The 21700-nt window shown below is 35.1% G+C and overlaps 1 protein-coding gene across 1 annotated transcript; it reads left to right on the top strand.

Annotated features, from left to right (window-relative positions):
• Positions 1–2533: 2533 nt before the first annotated feature.
• Smp_173480 (family T2 unassigned peptidase (T02 family)) lies at positions 2534–10364 on the top strand (the record flags this gene model as incomplete). The annotated part of the gene is made up of 5 exons (XM_018794853.1): positions 2534–2845; positions 5335–5608; positions 6670–6866; positions 7808–7942; positions 9871–10364. 5 exons carry the CDS (start codon positions 2534–2536, stop codon positions 10030–10032), a joined length of 1080 nt encoding a protein of 359 aa, XP_018649224.1. The 3' UTR covers positions 10033–10364.
• Between the last annotated feature and the right edge of the window lie 11336 nt (positions 10365–21700).

Here is a 21700-nt window from a genome sequence, read left to right as displayed (position 1 = left end):
AGTCTGTTAAGAAGAAAGTATACGTCAAACTTCTTGAATCAGATCAATTAAATAGGAAGTGCCACCATACAAAATTAGGTTAATGATTTCTATCTACCTGTTTTATTCCCTAAAAATTATGTAGGATTTCATCAAATACATAGTTTAATTTAGATTGTTGTATAACATCATTAGATAATGTCTGACACATTTATACATCAACTCAAAGAAGAGGAAAGTATTTTAGACATATAGTGTATTAGGTGTTACATCGTACGCAAAACAGAAAATATCAATCATTTTCTTTAATGTCACGTCAATAAAAGTGGAAATAAGATGCTTTTTCCAAATATTATTGATCCACCTCATCTCATGTTTTTCTACTTCTCATCGTACCGGTCATCGCTGTATAAAATATGAATAGATCTGAATCATTCCAATGTGTAGAATATTGGAGTTATGATGCTTTGGAACTAGTGTAGTTCACTTCTTCAAAATAAAACAAATTTAGTTAGCAGAAAGAACGAATATTTATTACACATAAATAGGTGTTGTGTAGGCTACTGATGTCAACAGATATAAGAACTATGTATCACCAATCCAAAGTGAGATGCTTGGCTACAGAAGGTTGAGAAAATCGAAGAGAAAAGATCAAGAACAGAGAGTGATTAGTATGTAAACGAAGAAACAACAAGGTCTGAGGCAGTTGATGGATATTTTGCAAATGAGGTATTATTGTATGGTTCTCAGATTTTACTAAAAGTTTCTTTAATTCTGCTCTCAAATACACTCGGTTGTCCCCGCCTGTATTCTCGTTCACTACATGTGACCATACTAAAGCCTATTTATCTACATCAAGGGTGATTTCATATCATGTAAGTCTTTTGTGTTCACATACATTATATATTTCTTCTTACATAACTACTATTAATAACTAATTTACCAACCTGATTTTTTAATTCTTTTGCAAGGGTTTTGTAAACTGTTTCAACTTATTGGTCCAATAATAATCTTGAACATTAAAATCATTAAATTTCCCTGTCTTTAGATTATCTGGTTTCATTATTAACTCAATTTGTAACACTGTTAACTGACTTACCGACATTTGATTGGTATGAAATATATATATATCGATTTTGAGAAAAATCAAAAGTGGATATTTCTTTACTCAACTCTTTTCTCTAAATGAGGAATTTTATTATACTGATATTCAATCAGTTAAACTGATATGAACACTTTTTCTTACCTGTGCTTCACATCAAGCGCGTTTATTACTGTTGTTTCTGATCCATATTTATGGCCAGGAATAAACTCCACTCTCCTTAGCGACGAAACTACAACTCCATTATACAACGGACATGTCAAGCACATTCAGTCATGTAAATCACAACATAGTAAAAGTCATGGTCTCTAACTTTTTCTATAGGATAAATTACTTCAAAATATCTACAAGTGAGTGGCCAGATAAACAAAAACATAACCTTAATTACTGACTACGATAACACTCAGACAAATAGACAGCGTGGAGTTTATCTGCGGCCATATGTAGACGGTAAACGAATAAATCTTCAGATTCAGTAACTTTCTATATTCTTTCCATAATATTAGAACAAATAGTTGGTTGTTACAATAAAGCAGAAAATAAAGTGAATGAACAAAGGTTCTCATAGGCATCAATCTATGGTAACGTTTGTTAATGTCTCAGAAATTCACATTTAAAGCTCATAAACTAAGTGTACCTACTTAGTCTAGTTTAGAGAAATTTGCCCGAAAATCAAAATAAATTCATTGATTTGTTCTGAAAAATTTCTTTTTATTTGTTTCAACCATATTCCTTACGATGACGATAACACCCATGACATATAACAGTAGCAACACTATAGCAGGTACCCGGATGATTTAAAAAAAATCAGTCAACAAAACTAAATTAAATTATTTAGGGGTTAAGGTGTTAATTTCAAAATCTTGAAGTTCTGAGTGTGATCTGATCTGTAAGAATATTTGATATGTAAGACTACGCTTGTTGTTAAGTCAACAAGATTAACGTATTATTCCTGAACCAGGAAAATTAGTCTAATAGATTAGTTATTTGGTATAATGAATGCAGTTGGATAATTTAATTTTTATGATAGATGTCCAAAACGTTTTATGTAGGATTGTCCGTTCAGTTTGTTATAAGAACTATTTCGACATAGTGAAGAGACTTTACAAAACTAATGAGGTAAACCCCCATCTTAGTCAGTTGGGTATTTCATATCCAATGCCTAACAATGATCTGTGCTGATTTATCGAATAAGAACAGTCATTAAATAGGCAGTAACTAATATGAATCGATAATAATACTTGCATCAAAGTATATATTACTGGAATATCCAATCAACTTTTGGTTCGTCTACTTGTGAATATGTTAATTTCAATATTAATAAACATTCTATCTGAAATCTCTCGTCACTGATTTGCTAAAACCGAGTTAATTATGTTTATTTATTTGTTATATAAATAAAGATGTTTGGTAACTGATTCACTTCATTTTTATTAATTGAACTTTGGACTTATGTCAATTGTTTTTCCAATCTTACATTTTTTAACTTTATTGTCAACAGTGATAATAGTTTTTAGTTGTGAGCATCAGTCACATATTATTATAGTGAATACATGGCCATTTTCAAATGCAACCGATGCTGGTTGGAACATCCTTAATCCATCGAATTCCAAAGTATGTGGATCATCAATAGATGCTGTCGTTGCTGCATGTACAAACGCAGAAGATGATCCAAATATTGAAAGCGTCGGTTATGGATGTTCACCTGATGAAAATGGGCACACTTTATTAGATGCAATGGTGATGGATGGTAAAACAATGGAGGTAGGCATGTAAAAAATGTTTTATATATGATAATCAAGCATATTTAGTTTGCTAACTAAACTTAAAAAATAATCCATTGAAGGACAATTAATCAAACCAAATATTAATAAAATGAACTAAACATGAAAACGCCCTATAACCTTTAAAGTATTCGTTAGCTTAATTTTTTAACTAAGTTCAGTCAGTCAGTCAGCTACAACGTAGGACCGGCATATATATGCATCGGTTGAAGTTACCATACATAACTAGCACAACAACATAAATACCAAATTTATAGAAGCAGTCACTTCGATGATAGTAATATACAAAAAAAGTTTGTATATAAACGTATCATACAAGGAGAAAGGATTAGTTCGTAGAAAGAAAGCTATAAAGCAATTTTAATCTGACGGTTTAAGAGAAGATAAAGAGTGTATACACCTACGTCATTGTGATCGATTCTGAACCACGTCACACAGAGTCTCAAACCATTGGTAACGATAGTCACGTGGACCCCAACCAAGTAGTCTGCATCCACCAACATGGCCCAGACCAGAAGAGTTAGTGACGTTATGGAATGATGCCATGTTTTGGTTTGGCCGCCCCTAACTCTCTTCCAAAAATCCCCAATACTAGTCAGCATTTCACGTTGTGGTAATCGGTGTTCAGGCATACGTAACACATGGCCCAACCATCTCAGTCGATGAAGATTCATCACCTCATCAACTGATTAACCATCATTCCCTAATACCCTGCGTCTAACCTCACTATTACTTACCCGGTGATCCCAGCAGATGCGAGCAATATTTCTAAGGCATCTGTGGTCAAATACTAGTAACCTACGAGTATCTTCTACTCTTAATGGCCATGTTTCGCAGCCGTAAAGTAGAACAGAACGAACTGCTGCGCAGTATACTCGTCCCTTAATTGATAGACGGATATCTCGTCTTCGCCATAGGTGACGTAAGTTAGCAAAAGCCAAACGAGCTTTTTGAATCCGTGCAGAGATTTCGTCAGACACCAACCCATTAGGGCTGGTCAGACTTCCAAGATAAGTGAAGATGTTGACGCGTTCAACTACATCGCTCTCTATCCTTACTTCAGGTGTTGACGCAGTACAGTCCTGAAGCAACAACTTGTATTTAGATGGGAAGAAACGCATACCAAGCATCCTTGCATTGTTACTCAGCGCTACCAAAACACTCTGCATTTTATCATCATCTTCACCAAACAGGACTAAATCATCTGCATATTCTAAGTCGATTAGTGGAATCCCTGGTAGAAGATCAATTCCTGTAAATTCAGTCGACGAGAGTGTTATTTCCAGCAGTAGGTCTGCTATGAAGTTAAACAAAAATGGAGATAGTTGACAGTCTTGTCGGACACCGCTTGAGGTTGTAAAATCAGGTGACAGGTCGCCATATGCTCTCACTCGACTAGTAGCGTTTGAGTAAAGAGGCCTGACAAGGCTTGTGTACCTCTGAGGTACACCTTTCAATAACAGACACTGCCAAAGAACCTCTCGGTCTACAGAGTCAAATGCTGCTTTCAAGTCAAGAAAAACTATCATTGTGGGACGCCGACAAACATGTCTGTGCTCTAAAACCTGACGAATATTCGATGCACCCACGACCACGTCTGAAGCCAATCTGCTTTTCTCGTGTTTGCAGTTCACGAGTCTTTGTTAGCCGTCCGATAATTATCGAGGCTAGTATTTTAGATACTATATTAATTAAACTGATTCCTCTATAGTAATCACAGGACGACTTTTACCCGTTCTCATATATTGGGACGATCAGTGATTGCGACAAATCGGATGTGATTACGCTCAGTTCCCAGTTTTCAGCTAAAATATTAGTCAATCTAATCGCGGAAACTGGACCACCATCCTTAAAGACCCCTGGAGTTAATCTATCTTGACCAGCTTCTTTTCTTCGTTTCAGATTAACTAGAGTCGTAGGACCTACTTCAATGTTCCATTCAAGCTGTTTAGGATTTCACCTACAATTCAACTTAAAATAGTTTTCGGTTATTCCATTGTTGATATTTTTACTGAAATTCAGTTAGTCTTGGTCTCTTAGAAACATTTACCTAATCTCAGAAAATTTCTAGTTGATGTAGGATTCAGTAAAGCTGGATATATTTTTTAGCTTAGTACACAGAGTTACTAAATGACTTAGAGGTTCGGACTTTGACAAGTGTGTGTACACATATTGATATGAATAAGACAAACTACTTTCCTTCCATTTATTATTTAATCAATTGAATTTGAATAAAAATGAATAATACACAAAAATTTTCGAATCGACTGAATACAAGTCGTATGTTTATACTGCATTATTCCCTTATCTTAGTTCGGTCAATTATAACACCCTTTCTGTAAATTCTAAACGTATTGTTTCGCGGTAAGAACATTTTTACCTTGTTTCAGCTATAGACAATTCTCGGGTTATACCAATGATATTTTAGAAATTATCTGAGATTTTTCCTTGAAAACTACATTTTTGCAGGTTGGCGCGGTAGCATCAATGCCTGATATTCGACAAGCATCTCAAGTGGCACGTGATGTCTTATTAAGTACAGAGCATACATTAATAGTTGGGCCGCTTGCAGCGGAATTCGCGAAGTCGCGAGGATATACGCCAACTTCGTTGGATACGCCTAAATCGCATGATTTATGGCTGAAATGGAAAAAGAACAATTGCCAACCAAATTTTCGTAAATCATCAGATTGGATTCCAGATCCTACAATATCATGTGGACCATATAGACCGAACGTTTCTGGTAAGTAGTAATACAAATGATTGAGATTTTGAAATAAACTGACAATCCTTATTTCCGTGCTAAATAAAATATCTATCTATAAACTAACTGTGATATTCTCGCCAAATCGCATATACACTTGTGAGTCGTTTCGGCTGATATATGCTATAACGTCGGAATGGAGCGACTCAAGGTGAATATGGGACCTTAATGCTCTTTAATAGTTAATAGAGGTACATTGTTTCCATGAGGTACATATCACTAAAGATATGTTTAAACAGATATGTAATTTTTTCGTTTAGTTTATTTATTTCATCTAGATTCGTATCTGGTCTTCACAATCCCATACTTAGGCTATGAAGTTATTGGTTCCATCACACCATGATTTAAATGAATGCCATATTGAGCTGTGGTCTCAATGTTTCCAGCTACATATTGATTTTCTGGGATATCTCCAACTATTAATAACACCTTTAATAAAAAGATGTTAGCAGTATGTAATTTGCATAACTGGTGAACATATCTGTAATACTAGAATTTCTCAAGTATATAACCATCCATTTAGATTCTAAATATTCTGCGTACTAATATTATATATATATATTGAAATTGTACACATTATTCACTGTCAACTGATTCTAATTCAATTCGAACGATATGTCTTTATTAAAAAAAGTTGGTTATTGCAACTCACCTTCCAAGTATGCATCTATGAACTGAGCTTTAAGCTGAACTATTTATTTAAGGATTACTAATTATACAAGTGCCGGAACTAATGTAGTTTAAAGAAAGGCTCTAACTTCTGACACACTTGTTCAAGGCTGAATGCTTTATTATGTAACCTTTTGATTTATATGTTTATAAGGAAAAGCGAAATCGGTACTATCTAGCGATTAGATCAATCTACATTCAAATACTTCAATCAAAATAAGTTATGTTGTTATATAAGAACTCCTTAACTATGATTATTTACAATCATACGAATAGGATTACGATAACAATACAGGTAAACTTGATAACGAATAGAATTATTGTTAGATAATGATTTTGCAATAACGTTATTTTTTACTCTAACAATTTAGATGTTGATTTACTCAAATTGAGGGATCAACGTGTCAACAAATTAGATGTCAATAATCATGATACCATTGGTGTGATTGCTTTGGATGCTTATGGTTCAATGGCTGTCGGTACATCAACCAGTGGATCAACGTATAAAATTCCTGGACGTGTTGGAGATTCACCTATTCCTGGAGCTGGTGGTTACGTCGTGAATAATGTATCTATAAAGTTGTTTTTTTCACTAAACCTTTTTATCGGTCTGACTTGTATCCCTGGTAAAATCAATAATTTTTGTATATTATGATCTTATTTTAATGAGGGATAGACTCCATTAGCATAGTTTAGTTCACTGAATATTAGGTCTTTAAAACTTGGCTTTTTATTAAGGACTTATCTATTTTATACTAGTAGAATGTCCATTTCTTTGTGGATTAAAATCAACACAAAAAAGAACATACCTTTTGGGATAAGCTTGTATGTCACTATATACAGTCAAAATAACGATCTTAGAGTTTAGGCGTAATTTTTCGCTTGATGATCGCTGAAATCTAATTTACTCTTTCGTTGTTATTAACGAGTATTCAATGTACTATGATTTGCTATAGACTCCAATATTTACGGAAACACTATGAAACTTAGCGGTGTACTTAATGAAAACTAATAAATCTGTCAGCTTTACTCGACATCTCGCTCCATCCTAAAGTTTATTTTTGTGAACGAAATATCTCTTCCTTACGAATAGTTTTCGAACAATTTCGTTTTGCATCTGAGGATGAAACGACCGGCACTGTTTCCAGGTTTTCAATCGTGGTTTAGCTAAGATCAGTCTGTAATTTCAAATGTGAAAATATCTAAATCCATTAAAAAAGATTTCAATTAATCAACGTCGAATCCAGAGAACATTCGCTTAGTTGACTTATGAATAAAGCCTTAGTTGGTGAAATTTAACATTGCCAATACGAAAAAGATAAACAAATTTTAATGTATAAAAACAATCAACGGAGAATTACAAATACGAAAATGGTTGTAATATCTAGTGACTTATTTATAAGACGCGTTACAGTTGTCATTAGTTTTTTTAAGCCTAATTACTTGAATACTCGATAAAATTTCTATCCACTATATATGATCATTGTATTGTATTTTGAATTTGTTAAGATTGGTGGTGCTGTTGCAACTGGTGATGGAGATCTTATGATGCGCTACCTATTGAGTTTTCAAGTTGTTGAATACCTTCGTCAAGGAATTGGTCCGAATGAAGCTTGTAGAAGAGCTTTACAAAGCGTGAGATCGGTAAGTATGCTACTAATTTACTTTACCATGAAGCTTCTACTAAAATTTAATGTGATCAGTCATTTCTGTATAAAATTCGTTTTCAAATGTATGCAATAGAAGTTATTTCTAAACACCAAGCACTATAGTCTTAAGAATTTGTAGGTTTTATTCAGTTAACTATATGAGGTGGTTATTTTGACGTTTTAACATAAATGATATCGGTGACCGTACGTGTCTTAGATTGTAATGTTCAGTCGAATGACCGTTATTTTCATTGCGAGACTAGGTAACTTTAATGGACATTGAACATTTTGGGTAACATAAATCAGAATCGACCGTGATATTTGCCTTAATCCTGCGATTCAATATTATTTGGTACTTTTTATTCCTCAAAATTGTCCCTTCTTTCCGAATCTTATTCTCCGAAGCTGTATTTTGACTTATTACTTCGGCTGTTTTGCTATTCCCTTTGTTGATTTTTTGTTATACTGATATCTTACAGCAACCTGCGTGAACCCACAATTATCCCAAGCCCTATATTGATTATGACTGACTGATTTGAGGTTTCAGACAACTAAATTTTAACTGCCCCATTCTAGTACCTTGCAATTCCCTAAAACACTAGGTGGAAATAACGCGAAAATTTATGAATTTGAAGCGTGACTATATAAGTTCGACCTTGTACTTTCCTAAATTTACATTACTCCAGGTAATAACACAAGTCAGAGTAGTTGAAAAAGCGATATATGTAGTATATATATATATATATATTTCTTTTGTCTGTAGGTTCAAGATCATAACCTCATCGAATGATTCGACCAACTGCCTTGAAAGTCGGCGCACATCTCTATCATCTTCCACCCCACATGAGTAACGTGCTTAGATTTTATGGATCAAACACCTTCAATAATTGTTTCGCAGAAATGTACTAGGACCGAAAGAAATCTTGAGGGATGTGCTCACATTTTTATTTGAACTCAAATATTTTTCCAGGACCATATTCAGCATTATCTGAAGAAAACCTGAAGCTTTTTGTATTCATTTTGGCATTTTATCAGGGATCAACTCCTTAAAAATAATATATGTCTCCATATAGGAAAACGAGTTAATGTAACAAAACACATCATTCTCTATTCCTAAATTGGGTTAGTTCGGGACCATCCTCATAAATTTGATAGGTACAAATAAAGGGCAATCAGTTTAATATCCATGAATCTCTTCAATAAAGCTGAATTCGAATAATGAGATTGAAAATCTATGATAATCACCATTTAGTGTCATTACCTCGAATAATGATTCTTAATAGACATTAACAGCACAACGTAACCTCGAATAAATAGCCATTAGTAACAATATACTTTTTCAGGGTATATATTAAGTTGAATAATGCCATAGGACTTCTCGACCTACAGAATCGAAGTTTATTTTCCTGTCAAGTAAAACAATCAGTATGAGTCACTGACAAGTGTATCTGTGTAATGTGATATAAAGATGTAAAAATATTTGATCAGTATGCCCTTTTTAAGTTCAGAATTTTGTCCAGTGTTTTTAGGTCAATTAACCGTCTAATTAGAAGCTAAAATAGTAGATTTTTTGGGAAGACGGATTAACATCGAGGGCTAGACAGCAATACACTGATTACTACCTAGCATTTGACTTTTTCTCTTCACTATTACTTTGTTAGTAGATTAGAAAACAATAGATGAAACAGTAAGTCATTATGAACAAATGCGAATAATTACAACAGGAAATTGCTCCATTCGTCATGTGATTGAAAACTTTATTATATTAAGTAGATGAAAATGTAGTTGGTTACCTACACATACATGTTAAAACAGATCTATTCTATTAGTGATATATTTACAAATCCATGATACTTATTTCATAATAATTGATCTAAATGAATCAAAGTACCGTAATAAAGTTGAATTATTTATATTGTTTAGCCAAAAAAATGGTATGGAGCTTTAGTCGCTCTTACAAGTCAAGGTGAACATGGATCAGCTTGTGTAGGATTCGCTAATTTCAAGTACAGTGTTCGAGCTTCGTGGATGGGCAATCAAACTAAAATAATTGCTGTACCTTGTACTGAATTGAATGAACTATGAACAAATATTTTCACATGAATGACTATTTACTTGACTGATTTATTTTTTTCAAAATCAATGTATTTCAAGCTTTCTTTTTCTGTGGTTTGTGAGGCATATTTACTTTACAATAAAACAGGGTTATCTTTTAATTAATATTAGAGGAGGCGATAGTGATTATGCAACATGAACTTAGCAACTAAGACAATTGACCAATTTCCCACTATGAAACACTGAATCAAACCTTTATCATAATTATCACAACTAGTACATCTGTCATCACACTAATAATTTGTACTTTTCACTTATTATGTTTATTTATGTAATATATTCCATTGTTATCTTTGCCTCATAAACTGCCTTGTTTATTTAATAATTTGGTATATGCATATAAATATAATTGTATATTAGACTAAAGCCTGAAGATGATCTAATCGAAAACAATATTGTTTGCCAGTCCTGAAGCAACAACTTGTATTTAGATGGGAAGAAACGCATACCAAGCATCCTTGCATTGTTACTCAGCGCTACCAAAACACTCTGCATTTTATCATCATCTTCACCAAACAGGACTAAATCATCTGCATATTCTAAGTCGATTAGTGGAATCCCTGGTAGAAGATCAATTCCTGTAAATTCAGTCGACGAGAGTGTTATTTCCAGCAGTAGGTCTGCTATGAAGTTAAACAAAAATGGAGATAGTTGACAGTCTTGTCGGACACCGCTTGAGGTTGTAAAATCAGGTGACAGGTCGCCATATGCTCTCACTCGACTAGTAGCGTTTGAGTAAAGAGGCCTGACAAGGCTTGTGTACCTCTGAGGTACACCTTTCAATAACAGACACTGCCAAAGAACCTCTCGGTCTACAGAGTCAAATGCTGCTTTCAAGTCAAGAAAAACTATCATTGTGGGACGCCGACAAACATGTCTGTGCTCTAAAACCTGACGAATATTCGATGCACCCACGACCACGTCTGAAGCCAATCTGCTTTTCTCGTGTTTGCAGTTCACGAGTCTTTGTTAGCCGTCCGATAATTATCGAGGCTAGTATTTTAGATACTATATTAATTAAACTGATTCCTCTATAGTAATCACAGGACGACTTTTACCCGTTCTCATATATTGGGACGATCAGTGATTGCGACAAATCGGATGTGATTACGCTCAGTTCCCAGTTTTCAGCTAAAATATTAGTCAATCTAATCGCGGAAACTGGACCACCATCCTTAAAGACCCCTGGAGTTAATCTATCTTGACCAGCTTCTTTTCTTCGTTTCAGACTAACTATAGTCTTTTTGACTTGGAGTGGGCACGTTTCAATGTTCAACTCAGGCTGTTTGGAAATAATGGGTAGCTGTAGATTAGCTGAAGGCCAGCTGTAATGTTCCCTAAAGTGTTCCATCCATCGTTCTAAACGTCTGGGCTGAGAGCAGAAGAGTGTCGTCTTTTTCCGAGCTTGTCTCAGTTACACTTAACTTCTTAATTCGTTTCTTCTATCAATCTGAAAGGTTGTCTCATGTTACCTACAGCTGTCGCCTTTTCCATCTGTTTTGCTTTCACTTTCCCTCACTACTCACAGTCGTTCCTTAGACTTTTGGTTAACCTTAATCTGATTTGTTTTCGCTCTTCATCGTGTTCGGATCCTGATGGGAAAAGTTTACGAGAATCTATCAGCGTAAAAGATGAAGCAGAAATCCATTCGTTCTTCGTTACCCTTTGGTTCAAATCAATAATAGATGTCGCTGTTGTTTCCACAGCTTTTTGTATATTTTTGCATGCAACATCTGGTTTAGTCTCGTTTTCATAACTGCCTAGGTGTGACCTTAGCTGTTTTTAGAATCTACTTTTGGATTTCTCGTCCCTCAGTCTAATTCGAATAGATCTTATTAATGTAGTTTTTCTGCGTCCAGTGTGAAGCAAGGAAATGCGTGCTCGTATTAGAGCATGGTCAGGGTCTAAACATGCATTCCAGAACGAGAGACAGTCTTCTACCGAGCCTCTCCAACGATGACTGATGGCAATATGGTCTATTTGAGTCCATCGTTGATTTGGTGTAGGTGGTCTCCGTATACTTAAATTTACTGTTTACTAAAAATAAACGATTGTCTGAGCACAGTTGAAACAGATGATTACCCTTATCTGTTTGCTGAGCCGGGATATATATATTTGGTGCCCTCTTGTACCAATATTTATGTGTTTAAATAAATAAATAATAAAATACACACCTAAATGTTTTTCCGTTTGGTTTAGGCTACCTACTTGGGTAATATCGTCACCTGCTACGAGTATAATGTCTGAGTGTCTAGCATTTTGAAAAGGTTCATAAAGCTTCTGAAAAAGTCATCTTTCGCTTCATCCAGACTGCAGTCAATGGGAGCGTAGGCAGAAGTGATGAAAAGGCAACGACGCATGTTCCTATTCTTCCGGAGCCGTTTAGCTAAACAACACATAGGCGACTCTTAAAAGGGATCCATTCTAAAAGTGCTTCTTCTGCCCTCATACTTAGTGATATGCCTACACTCGTCCGTCAGCGAGAAGTTGCCGTCTGGTCGCCAGGAAAACAAAGAGTATCTCCCGTTGGCTCCTCGTTTTGGCGAGGTGAGGTCAAGTGAATGACCACGCTAGGATCCTGTATATGTATTTTGGAGACACAGCATACATCAATGGTACGAGATTCTAGGGTTTTAGTCAAGGAGGCCTGCTGGCCGATTTGACGTGGGGTGTGTACGTTGAAGGCCACAATGTATGGTTTGGAGAGAGGTTTCAGTATACCTCGGACGGTGTTTCGCACACTAAAATCGTTGGCCATGGTGACACTTGAGAAGGAAGCCAAAAGAGGAATTTTAGAGTTGAAAGTCGAGGTAGGTGGAATAATAGGAATTGGAGAGTGAAATTGATTATGAGTACAGTGATCTTGAGTGCGGTCAGAGGTATGATGGCGCTTATCACTTCCCAGTTGCTCACACCGTGGAAAGGTTTTTCTAGAGGTATTTGTAAAGGAAATCAGGTTGAAGTTGGTCTTAGTTACCTGAGAGCGTGACCGCAGTACCCAAGGGACAACTGCTTGGGGTCGGTCGCACACGACCTTTTTTGTGGATAATAATAAGTTTGACTTGTTGGTGAGAGAAAAATAATTCACACAGACACATCGTCTCTGTATATGATGTCAAACTGACTTTATACATTAATTGATTTATTCACTGAATTACTAATTCCTTTAGAATCTTTTTTCTGACACCACCATAGATGCTTTAAGTAGTCATGATATTCCTCTACTTCTAAAACTACAAAACATAAGCATACAGTTGTTGCTGCTGAATATTATACACCAAGATTATTGCCTTCTACTGGAACTCCATTCCTTATGTTTGTCTGTCAAAACAAAATCTCTTTCTCAAATACTTTCTGAATCCTATCACCCATTGATCTTGTTATATCCTAACGAAGAACAAATGAATGGTAACTTTTAGGAATTATTTACGGACGATGACTACATATCTATTATTATACAGTCTCAGATTCACAAACACTTTTTGGCTTGATCTTGTATAGTAGATATTTTCTATTTTATAGTATGATGCTGTCTGATTTGCTTGTATATAAACTGCGTATGTATGAAATACGTGATTCATACAGTGGAAGATGAGATTGTGTTCTCGACTCAACAGGCAGCGCAAGGCAAGACAAGACGAACCAATAAGGACTCAGAGTTGACTCTAGGCCGCTCGTGTTGGTTAACGCGTCACTGGTTTGGCACAGGGCGAAAGTCGTATAAGTCGGTGTTGTGATTGGCGATTTTATTACATCATAATCAACAGGGCAATGTCATAATCGATCTGAATGGCTATTCTGGTATAACTCAAGAAAAAAACTGTAGTGAAAATGACAAATTTATTGTAAAAACCCAACTAAATGTAAAAAAAATTGAAAACTTCTTTAACACATCAATACTGAATTAAAAACACTTGCATCTAGAAGAAAAGAAAATAGATAAGACATGCAGACAGCAAATAAATTGATTTACTTGAATATCTTCAGTTTGGAATGATTTGATAGGATAAACTGAACCAGAATTAGTAACATTTTTATTGTTATTTCGTATCAAACTCCATGACATTGTAGGATTCTAAACAGACAATTTCGAGTTAAAAATTGGTTGTCTTTGACAAGAAAGTTTTAGTGATAGCTGAAAAGAAACTAGGCGATCTACAAACATTGTAATGATGCTGATTAAATGACTTATAGCATCACTTTATTTGTCTCTCGAGTTATGTGTGAATTATTATTATTATTAATAAGTAACATACATGAAAAACACAACAATACATGAATGATAATTTTGCATTTTAATGAAAAGATGCAATTGGCTTATATAAGGGGGAAAAGTATATTTCCAATTTTGTATGACAAAAATATCTAAAGCTAGATGATTTGTTAAAAGTTAGATGCACACTTCCATAAAAACTAATTATTTAAATTCTACAGTAACCAGCCGAATACCACATATTGTCATGGGAGCGTGTCACTATAGTAATGCTAGTGACTCTATTTACAAGCAATAATTATTACTGGCTGTAGACGAGATATTCAGTCTTCAGTCCAATATGTTAATCAAAAGGATAAACTAAATTATTTATATTTCAACTGCTTCTTACCTCATTTTGATTTGAAGATGAACAGAAATGTACCCATGGTTCCCAAGTCGTCTCTAAAAAAATGAATTTGAGACAAAGATGGATGATAAATCTATAATTTGAAAGTGTCAATAATGAAAATGGATGTACAAATGGATTCAATCAATAATGTTGACAAAATAACACTAAATAAAGTTTAAGTACTTTAGAAATCTGCTTTACATTTCAGGAAATGCAATTTTAAACTTAACTGCATCTATTTCAATTTGTATGGTCGGGTATTATACACAATCACTATAAGTTTAGATGGTATTTAGGTATGCGAACCCGTACTTAATTATTGAAATACCTTGACAACAAAACATTACTATTGATGAGATCAAAATCGCACCTTAAATTTAATAACTAATGCGAATTAATATCGACCAATTATGAATCATTTTGTAAATAAGTGTAAACTGTAAATGCGACATTATATGTGAAAAATTATATTTGAAATAGTCTCAGCGATTGAAATTAAAATTTCAACCTCTTAGGGTTCTACTTAATGATAGGCAAGCTAAGAATATATTTGAGGAACAACTAGAAAAACAGTTAGGCAGCCATGTAAGTTGTGCTTACCCCAAGGCAGCGCAGAATGACATTGGAAAATCTGTAGAAACAGCAGTGATATCTGCTAATACGGTAAACCATAACGAAAAGCAGAGTCAGCTTAAGCTCAGGCTAATAAGAAGCCTACGCGTCATTTATGGCATAGGAGAGATATCCGTCTAGCAACCAAAGGACGGGTTTACTGAGCAGCAGTTTGTTCCGTCCTACTTTGTGGTAGTGGAATATGGCCAGTAAGAGTACAGGATGTTCGTAGGCTACTAGTATTCGAACATAGGTGTCTTCGAAGCATTGCTCGTATATCCTGGGACCACCGAGTAAGTAATACAGTTGTTAGGAAACGGGTACTGGGTAAGGATGGCAAATCAATTGATGGAGTAGTGAAACTTCATCAGTTGAGATGGCTGGGACATGTGTTACGTATGCCCAACCACCGACGTGCAATGTTTTATGGTGTAGGAGTAGGTTGGAAAAAAGCTAGGGGCGGCCAGACCAAAACGTGGCACAAATCCATGAAGTCACTGACAGGTGGACTGAGCCATGTTGGTAGGTGTAGACTACCTGGTTGGGGTCCGCGAGACAATAACAACCGATGGTTAGAGACCTTGAATGACATAGCTCAAAACCGTTTGCAATAGCAAAGGTGCATCCACTCTTTGTGTTCTACCAAATTCTAATCTTCTGAATTCTTCATGTCTCTATCTTTTTTCTCTTTCCAAGTTTATTTCACTGAATTAGAGCCCAAGACCTTCAGTTTTGTGAGCGCAGGCTTAAGCTTTTGACCACTGATTCGGTATCCAATGGTTTACATGTTTAAATTCAATTAACTCGTAATAATTTGCAAACATCTTTCAGTGTACTTGGAGAGTGACTGCCTCATAGTTTATATGGTTGAAATGCACTGATCACGGCTTCGCACTGGAATTCCAGAACTACCTTTAGAAATTAGTTACTCACTAGTAAGTAATTTCTAATTATTAACTAGGGGATGTTTACTAATATTTTGTGATATTATATGGTATTTTACAATGAATCTGAAAGAAAACAACCTAAAAAATTTTTTTGTTGAACAAGCACAAACAATAAATTATGTGAACTGTGTGTACTTAGACAAACAATTCACAGGTTTTATTCGTCATTAATTTAGTTTAATTAGAAAAAATGTGACCAACAAACATATCGCCGTCAAAACAAAGAACTTCAGAAAAGATAACAGAACCACCGAACTGATGTTTTCAACTTATTATGAACATCAAATAATGGATGTTAAGATTAATAATAGTGGAGCCAATATATGGTATGAAACAATGGGTACACATAGAAGTTGAATAAAGATCCAGTTCAGTATATGAACAAAAAATTAATATTTGCACTTCACATACAGATAAGCGTTATCGTTAGCACTATCGATAACTCATCGTTATACATCCTTACCAAACATTTTGTTAAATAGAAAGCAGTCTATTACTCTTTTCGTGAGGTATCTAAGACACAACTTTCTAACACGCAATAATTGTGGACTTATACTTTGGTGTGGGCTACTTATATCCGCATAAGTTGTATACAACGATAGTCAAGAGGAGAATGTATTTTAGTAGATCGAGAAGGAAAGAACGGAAACGGAAATAAATTGGCATGAAAATGCAGGAAAAATCAAATCTGAGACGATTGACTGGTATTTTCAAAAGGAACAGTCAAGTTTGAGACGATTGATATATTGCAAATGAAGTATTTACTGTATGATTCTCAAATTTTACTAAGACGTTCTGTAATTCTGAGTTCTCACACATTCGATTATCCCCACTGGTGTTCACTACATTATGAGAGTTTCAGAGATCTATAGTCGTATTAATAATCTTGAGGAAACAAATTGCAGGTTATTTAAATATTATAAATATTTCAACCTACCAAACTCTAGGGGTTGTAGAAAAGAGTCAATAATTTTCAAACGAATCAGTATAATAGCAAAATACTCTTGTAGCAACGAGAAACAAATATCCTGTCTAAAAAACAAACAGTGAAACAGAAATTGATGGGGAATTACATAGTCATTCGCACGAAAACTTGGAGACAAATAGATTAGATTGAAACATATGAGCCGATATACGTTAGACCACCATTAAAAATCTGGAAGCATCGGACGGTTATTTCGTCCTAATATAGGAGTTCTTAGCAATGCACATCCACGATCCCTCACGCGAGAATCGAACCCAAGACCAGTTTCACGCGCTAACGCCTAACTTTTAGACCACTGAGCTGAAATTTAAAGCTGTTTATGTCTAACCTCATTCAATTCACGAAACTGCGTGACAATCTTCTATTGTCTCCGACGGGTAACTGCTTCACATCTGACATGCATTAGCTCCTTTGGTCACAGCTTCTCACTAGGATTCCGGGAATTTCCTTTCGAAGCTATTCACTAGTAAAGTTAAGCGTTCACGCTGGGGACTGAAGGTCCTGGGTTCAAGTCCTTCACGCGCGACAACAGATGCAGTATGTTGAGTCCCCTACTAGAACGAAATGGCCGCCCATGTGCTTCCAGGTTTTTTATCGTGATCCAACTTAAATCGGTTCATTAAATCAATGAAATTCAACAATCTCTACAGCCCCTTACTGATTGAAAGGATTAGTCGCAGATGCATTTATGTACTATCCATACTTTGATGGCAAAACAGGGTTTTAAATCTGGTCAGTAGTATATCGACCAACAAAGATCAATGCAGGTTACTAGTTGGGAAATGTACCAATCGGTAAAACTGCATGCTAGAGTGGAAGGAGATTAGTTAGGTATATGTGTTATTATTTGTCAAAACGTAAAATTCACGACTAAGTTAACAATAAAAATAATTTATGTTGTGACGCGTGGTGTCCGAAATCTGATACCGATACTGATACACCCCCCCCAAACTGACTACTTGAGTGAGAACACAAGAGTGAGCGAGAAAGTGTACTGGACTACCGAATGAAATGTAAAAATACTCATTCATATATATACCACCCTATCTTTAGGAAACTGACCCATTGACTCCAATGAAATGCACTTGACGTTTGGGTCACTTCTCATTGCCATCGACTGACTTTTTGCTACTTCCGTTTGGCTTTCTATATCAATATATTTTTAATATCCCAATGAGTAGACAAATTGAATTTTCTGAGGTTTCGTAAATCAGTGCAAGCCACTTCTTCAGAGAATAAATAAAGTATGAACAGTACAAAGGCACGAAGCAAGAATATTTGGTGCGATAAATCAAAAACCAGGTCTCCTTGACCGAAATGAGATGATATTGACTTTATCAGACCTGTTTTTTGATTTATTGCATCAAATATTCTTGCTTCGTGCATTCGTAGTGTTCATACTTGGATTATTTTATTTCTTTATTTATTTTCTGAAGAAGTGGCTTACACTGAGTCACGAAAAGTCAGAAAATTCAATTTTTCTACTCATTGTGATATTACAAATATATTATTTTCATTATTAACAATGTTCAATTTATTTGAGATTATCAAGTCAGATTAAGTTAAAAAGTAGGGAGCCAAATCGCATACACTTTCAAGTTGAAATACTCTATGTCTAAGGAAAAATAAAAAACGAAGACTAATTGACATCAGTCACGATTGGTTTTAGTGGAATAAGTGCATGAATCTTTTATATGTCTTCGAATCTTTTCTCTTAGTATCTGCTTGTACCTTGTCAACTTACGTCTTCTTACTTACTTACCTAATACCCTTCATGGGGCATAGGCCGTATACCAGGCATCCCAAACCAATTTTTTCTCGAGGTCTCCTTTCTAGTTGTTACCAACTTCTACTTATCCTTCTGACGTCTGTCAGCGGGATATAAATTGAATTAAAGCATATTCCGTGCAGGATTGTGTTGGGGCACGCTGATTGGTGTTTACTAGTGCTAACGGATAGTTGGAGAAGACTCTGGAATCTTCTTTTGTAAAATTTATAAACATAATAACGTTTTTCGTATTATGATCCCTACTTCCATTCAACCTTATTTGGAATATAATAACGTTCCCGTCCAACCGCGTTCTGATTTGGGGACTTGTCGAGTGAAGTAGTGTCCAAAAATACTAAGCAATAAGAGTAGCTGGGTCGTATTAAGAGAGTTCATAACGTCTGTCTACAGTTCCAAGTGTCATGGGTATTTTGGTTTGTCTCCTTTCATTTTGCTTTCAGGATTTCAAGCTAGGGCATTTCTCGTGATGTAGTTTGATGATTTCTGCAATGTATATTCTGTCCGCTTCCAATGTCTCGTCCCAATTTCTTCAGCTGGAAGCTGGTTTGTTCCCTCCCATAATAGGCTGTTGCTAATGATTTCCAGCCAACGGACATTCAGTATCTTACGTAGACAATTGTTTATAAATACCTGTACTTTTTTATGATGGTGGTTCTCCAAAATTCATCTCCGTACAGTAGAACTGTCTTCACGTTCGTATTGAAGATTCTCACTTTGATATTAGTTGAGTTGTTTTGAGTTCCATATATTCTTCATTTGTAGGAATGTTACTCTTGCTTTGAGTAATTGTGCCTCCGCATCTGTATCAGATCCTTACTATGTACTAATGATACATCCCAGAAACTTGAAGGCTTTCATCTCTTTCATAGCCTCGTCACCAAGTTTGGTTTAGCTGGTGTTTGCAGTTATATCTCAGGATCTTCCTTTTACCGTCGTAAATGTTGAGGCTTGCTGCGGTAGAATCCGTTTTAACTTTCGCGGTCCTTATCTACATTTGTTGCTGAAGCTAGTCTTTGCTGTTCAGCTTGAGTTTAATGGGTTCCACTTATTCTAATCAAAGCAGTGTTGTATTTTCTTATTTCTATTGCTATTCTAATGTTTTTTTTTCGGTCTCCCATGTTACCCCGCCTTAACTCTTCTACATGAAGACCCTTCAACTCCCGGACAGGAGTTTAAATGGTTTTTTCTAGTTGGTGTTTTCTTCAGGAAGATTATTTTTACGGGATGGAGTCACTAATCTGGCGCCTATCTCTCCTCCCTTATCTGCACTCGAGTCGGCACCAACCCTGGGAGGGCTCCAGGTGAAGTTTTACGTCCTCTACCTATTTTGAAAGTTTTTTAACTATGGCGAGTATTTCGATACGCTTACAAAGTAATATGACTTGATAGGGTTTACTTTTGATTATACTTCACTGGAATCTACTAGTTCATATACAAACACCAAATAGTTATTTAAGAATCTAAATTCAAACAAATATTTACTTCATTGTCGATGTTCCAATGACATCTTCGGTTTGATAGGATATCAATATTCTGATCAATAATATTAGGAACTGTGTAGCTGATCATCAAAATTTATCAATGTTAGTATGAAATTATCCTCCAAGTAATCTCCTATCCTTTTATTTGGAATTTATCTTCAAGCCGTTTGTAGAATGAGCCTTTGAAGTTCCAAATGTATTCATCAAGATAAAACCTAAACAATTTCTTCGTAATAAAAATACCCATTACGCTATATTTGAAATAGCGAAAACTACATCTACTTTTATCTTTGATAACAAAACTCGCTAAAATGAAGGGAATGCGCTAGTGTCATATGAATTCAACAATCAGTGATTCTCTACCAAGACGTCAAGATTGTGTGATAAATACCCGAAGTTTGTGCTGATGATGTCTTTTAGAAGGACGATGAAAACTCCACGACCAAACCATCCAGCTCAGAGAACAAAACTCCATCAAAATGGTAGTAAAATAATTTGACAGACGAAAGTTATCTCAATTTAAAATGCTTGCTAATAGTATCTAAGTACTTCAGGTACTGAAAAGACATATAGCTTGTTTCGAATTGACTCTAGTTATCACATCCTAGTTGATTAAGTTAGGATTAAATCACAATCATAACTAATAAACGTGATAAAAGCGGAGTAATTTATTTGTTTATTCGATAGACTTATACATGAAAGTTGGATAAGTAAAAGCATCACAAGAAACTAAAAGGATGTTTTGCGGTAACAACATAAATATCAAGATAATTGGAGTGAATCACTGGAATGTCGTAAAACAAATAGAACTAAAAGATTGTGATTAACTACAGTGTCTTAGCTTCTTGATCCTTTCCCACTGGATCGCGGAATCTAATTCAATCGATCTGTTTGCTTTTGCGCAAATAATTATTAATGTTAGATCTACGTAGTTCACTAGAGATAACGAATTAGTATATAAACTATTAAAATGAACAATTAGTAATTATTATCCTCTCAAATAAAAAATTATCAAGTTATCAAACTTTCGCTAAACAGATAAACGACTACGAATGTATGAGCATTCAAAAACTGACGCTTTGTGTTAACCTATGTTTTCAAATGGGATTTTATGAAAACCTCAATTGAAAGCTGATTGAAACAGAATGATTTCCCACATTCTAATGTTTCAAGAACCAAATGCTGTGGAAAATCAGGAGCTATGGAAAAAATCATAATTG

This window comes from Schistosoma mansoni, chromosome 1, assembly GCF_000237925.1.
Source record: "Schistosoma mansoni strain Puerto Rico chromosome 1, complete genome".
In the NCBI taxonomy this organism is placed as follows: domain Eukaryota; kingdom Metazoa; phylum Platyhelminthes; class Trematoda; order Strigeidida; family Schistosomatidae; genus Schistosoma; species Schistosoma mansoni.
Note: the sequence above shows the minus strand (reverse complement) of the source record. Positions and strands in the feature narration are given on the sequence as shown.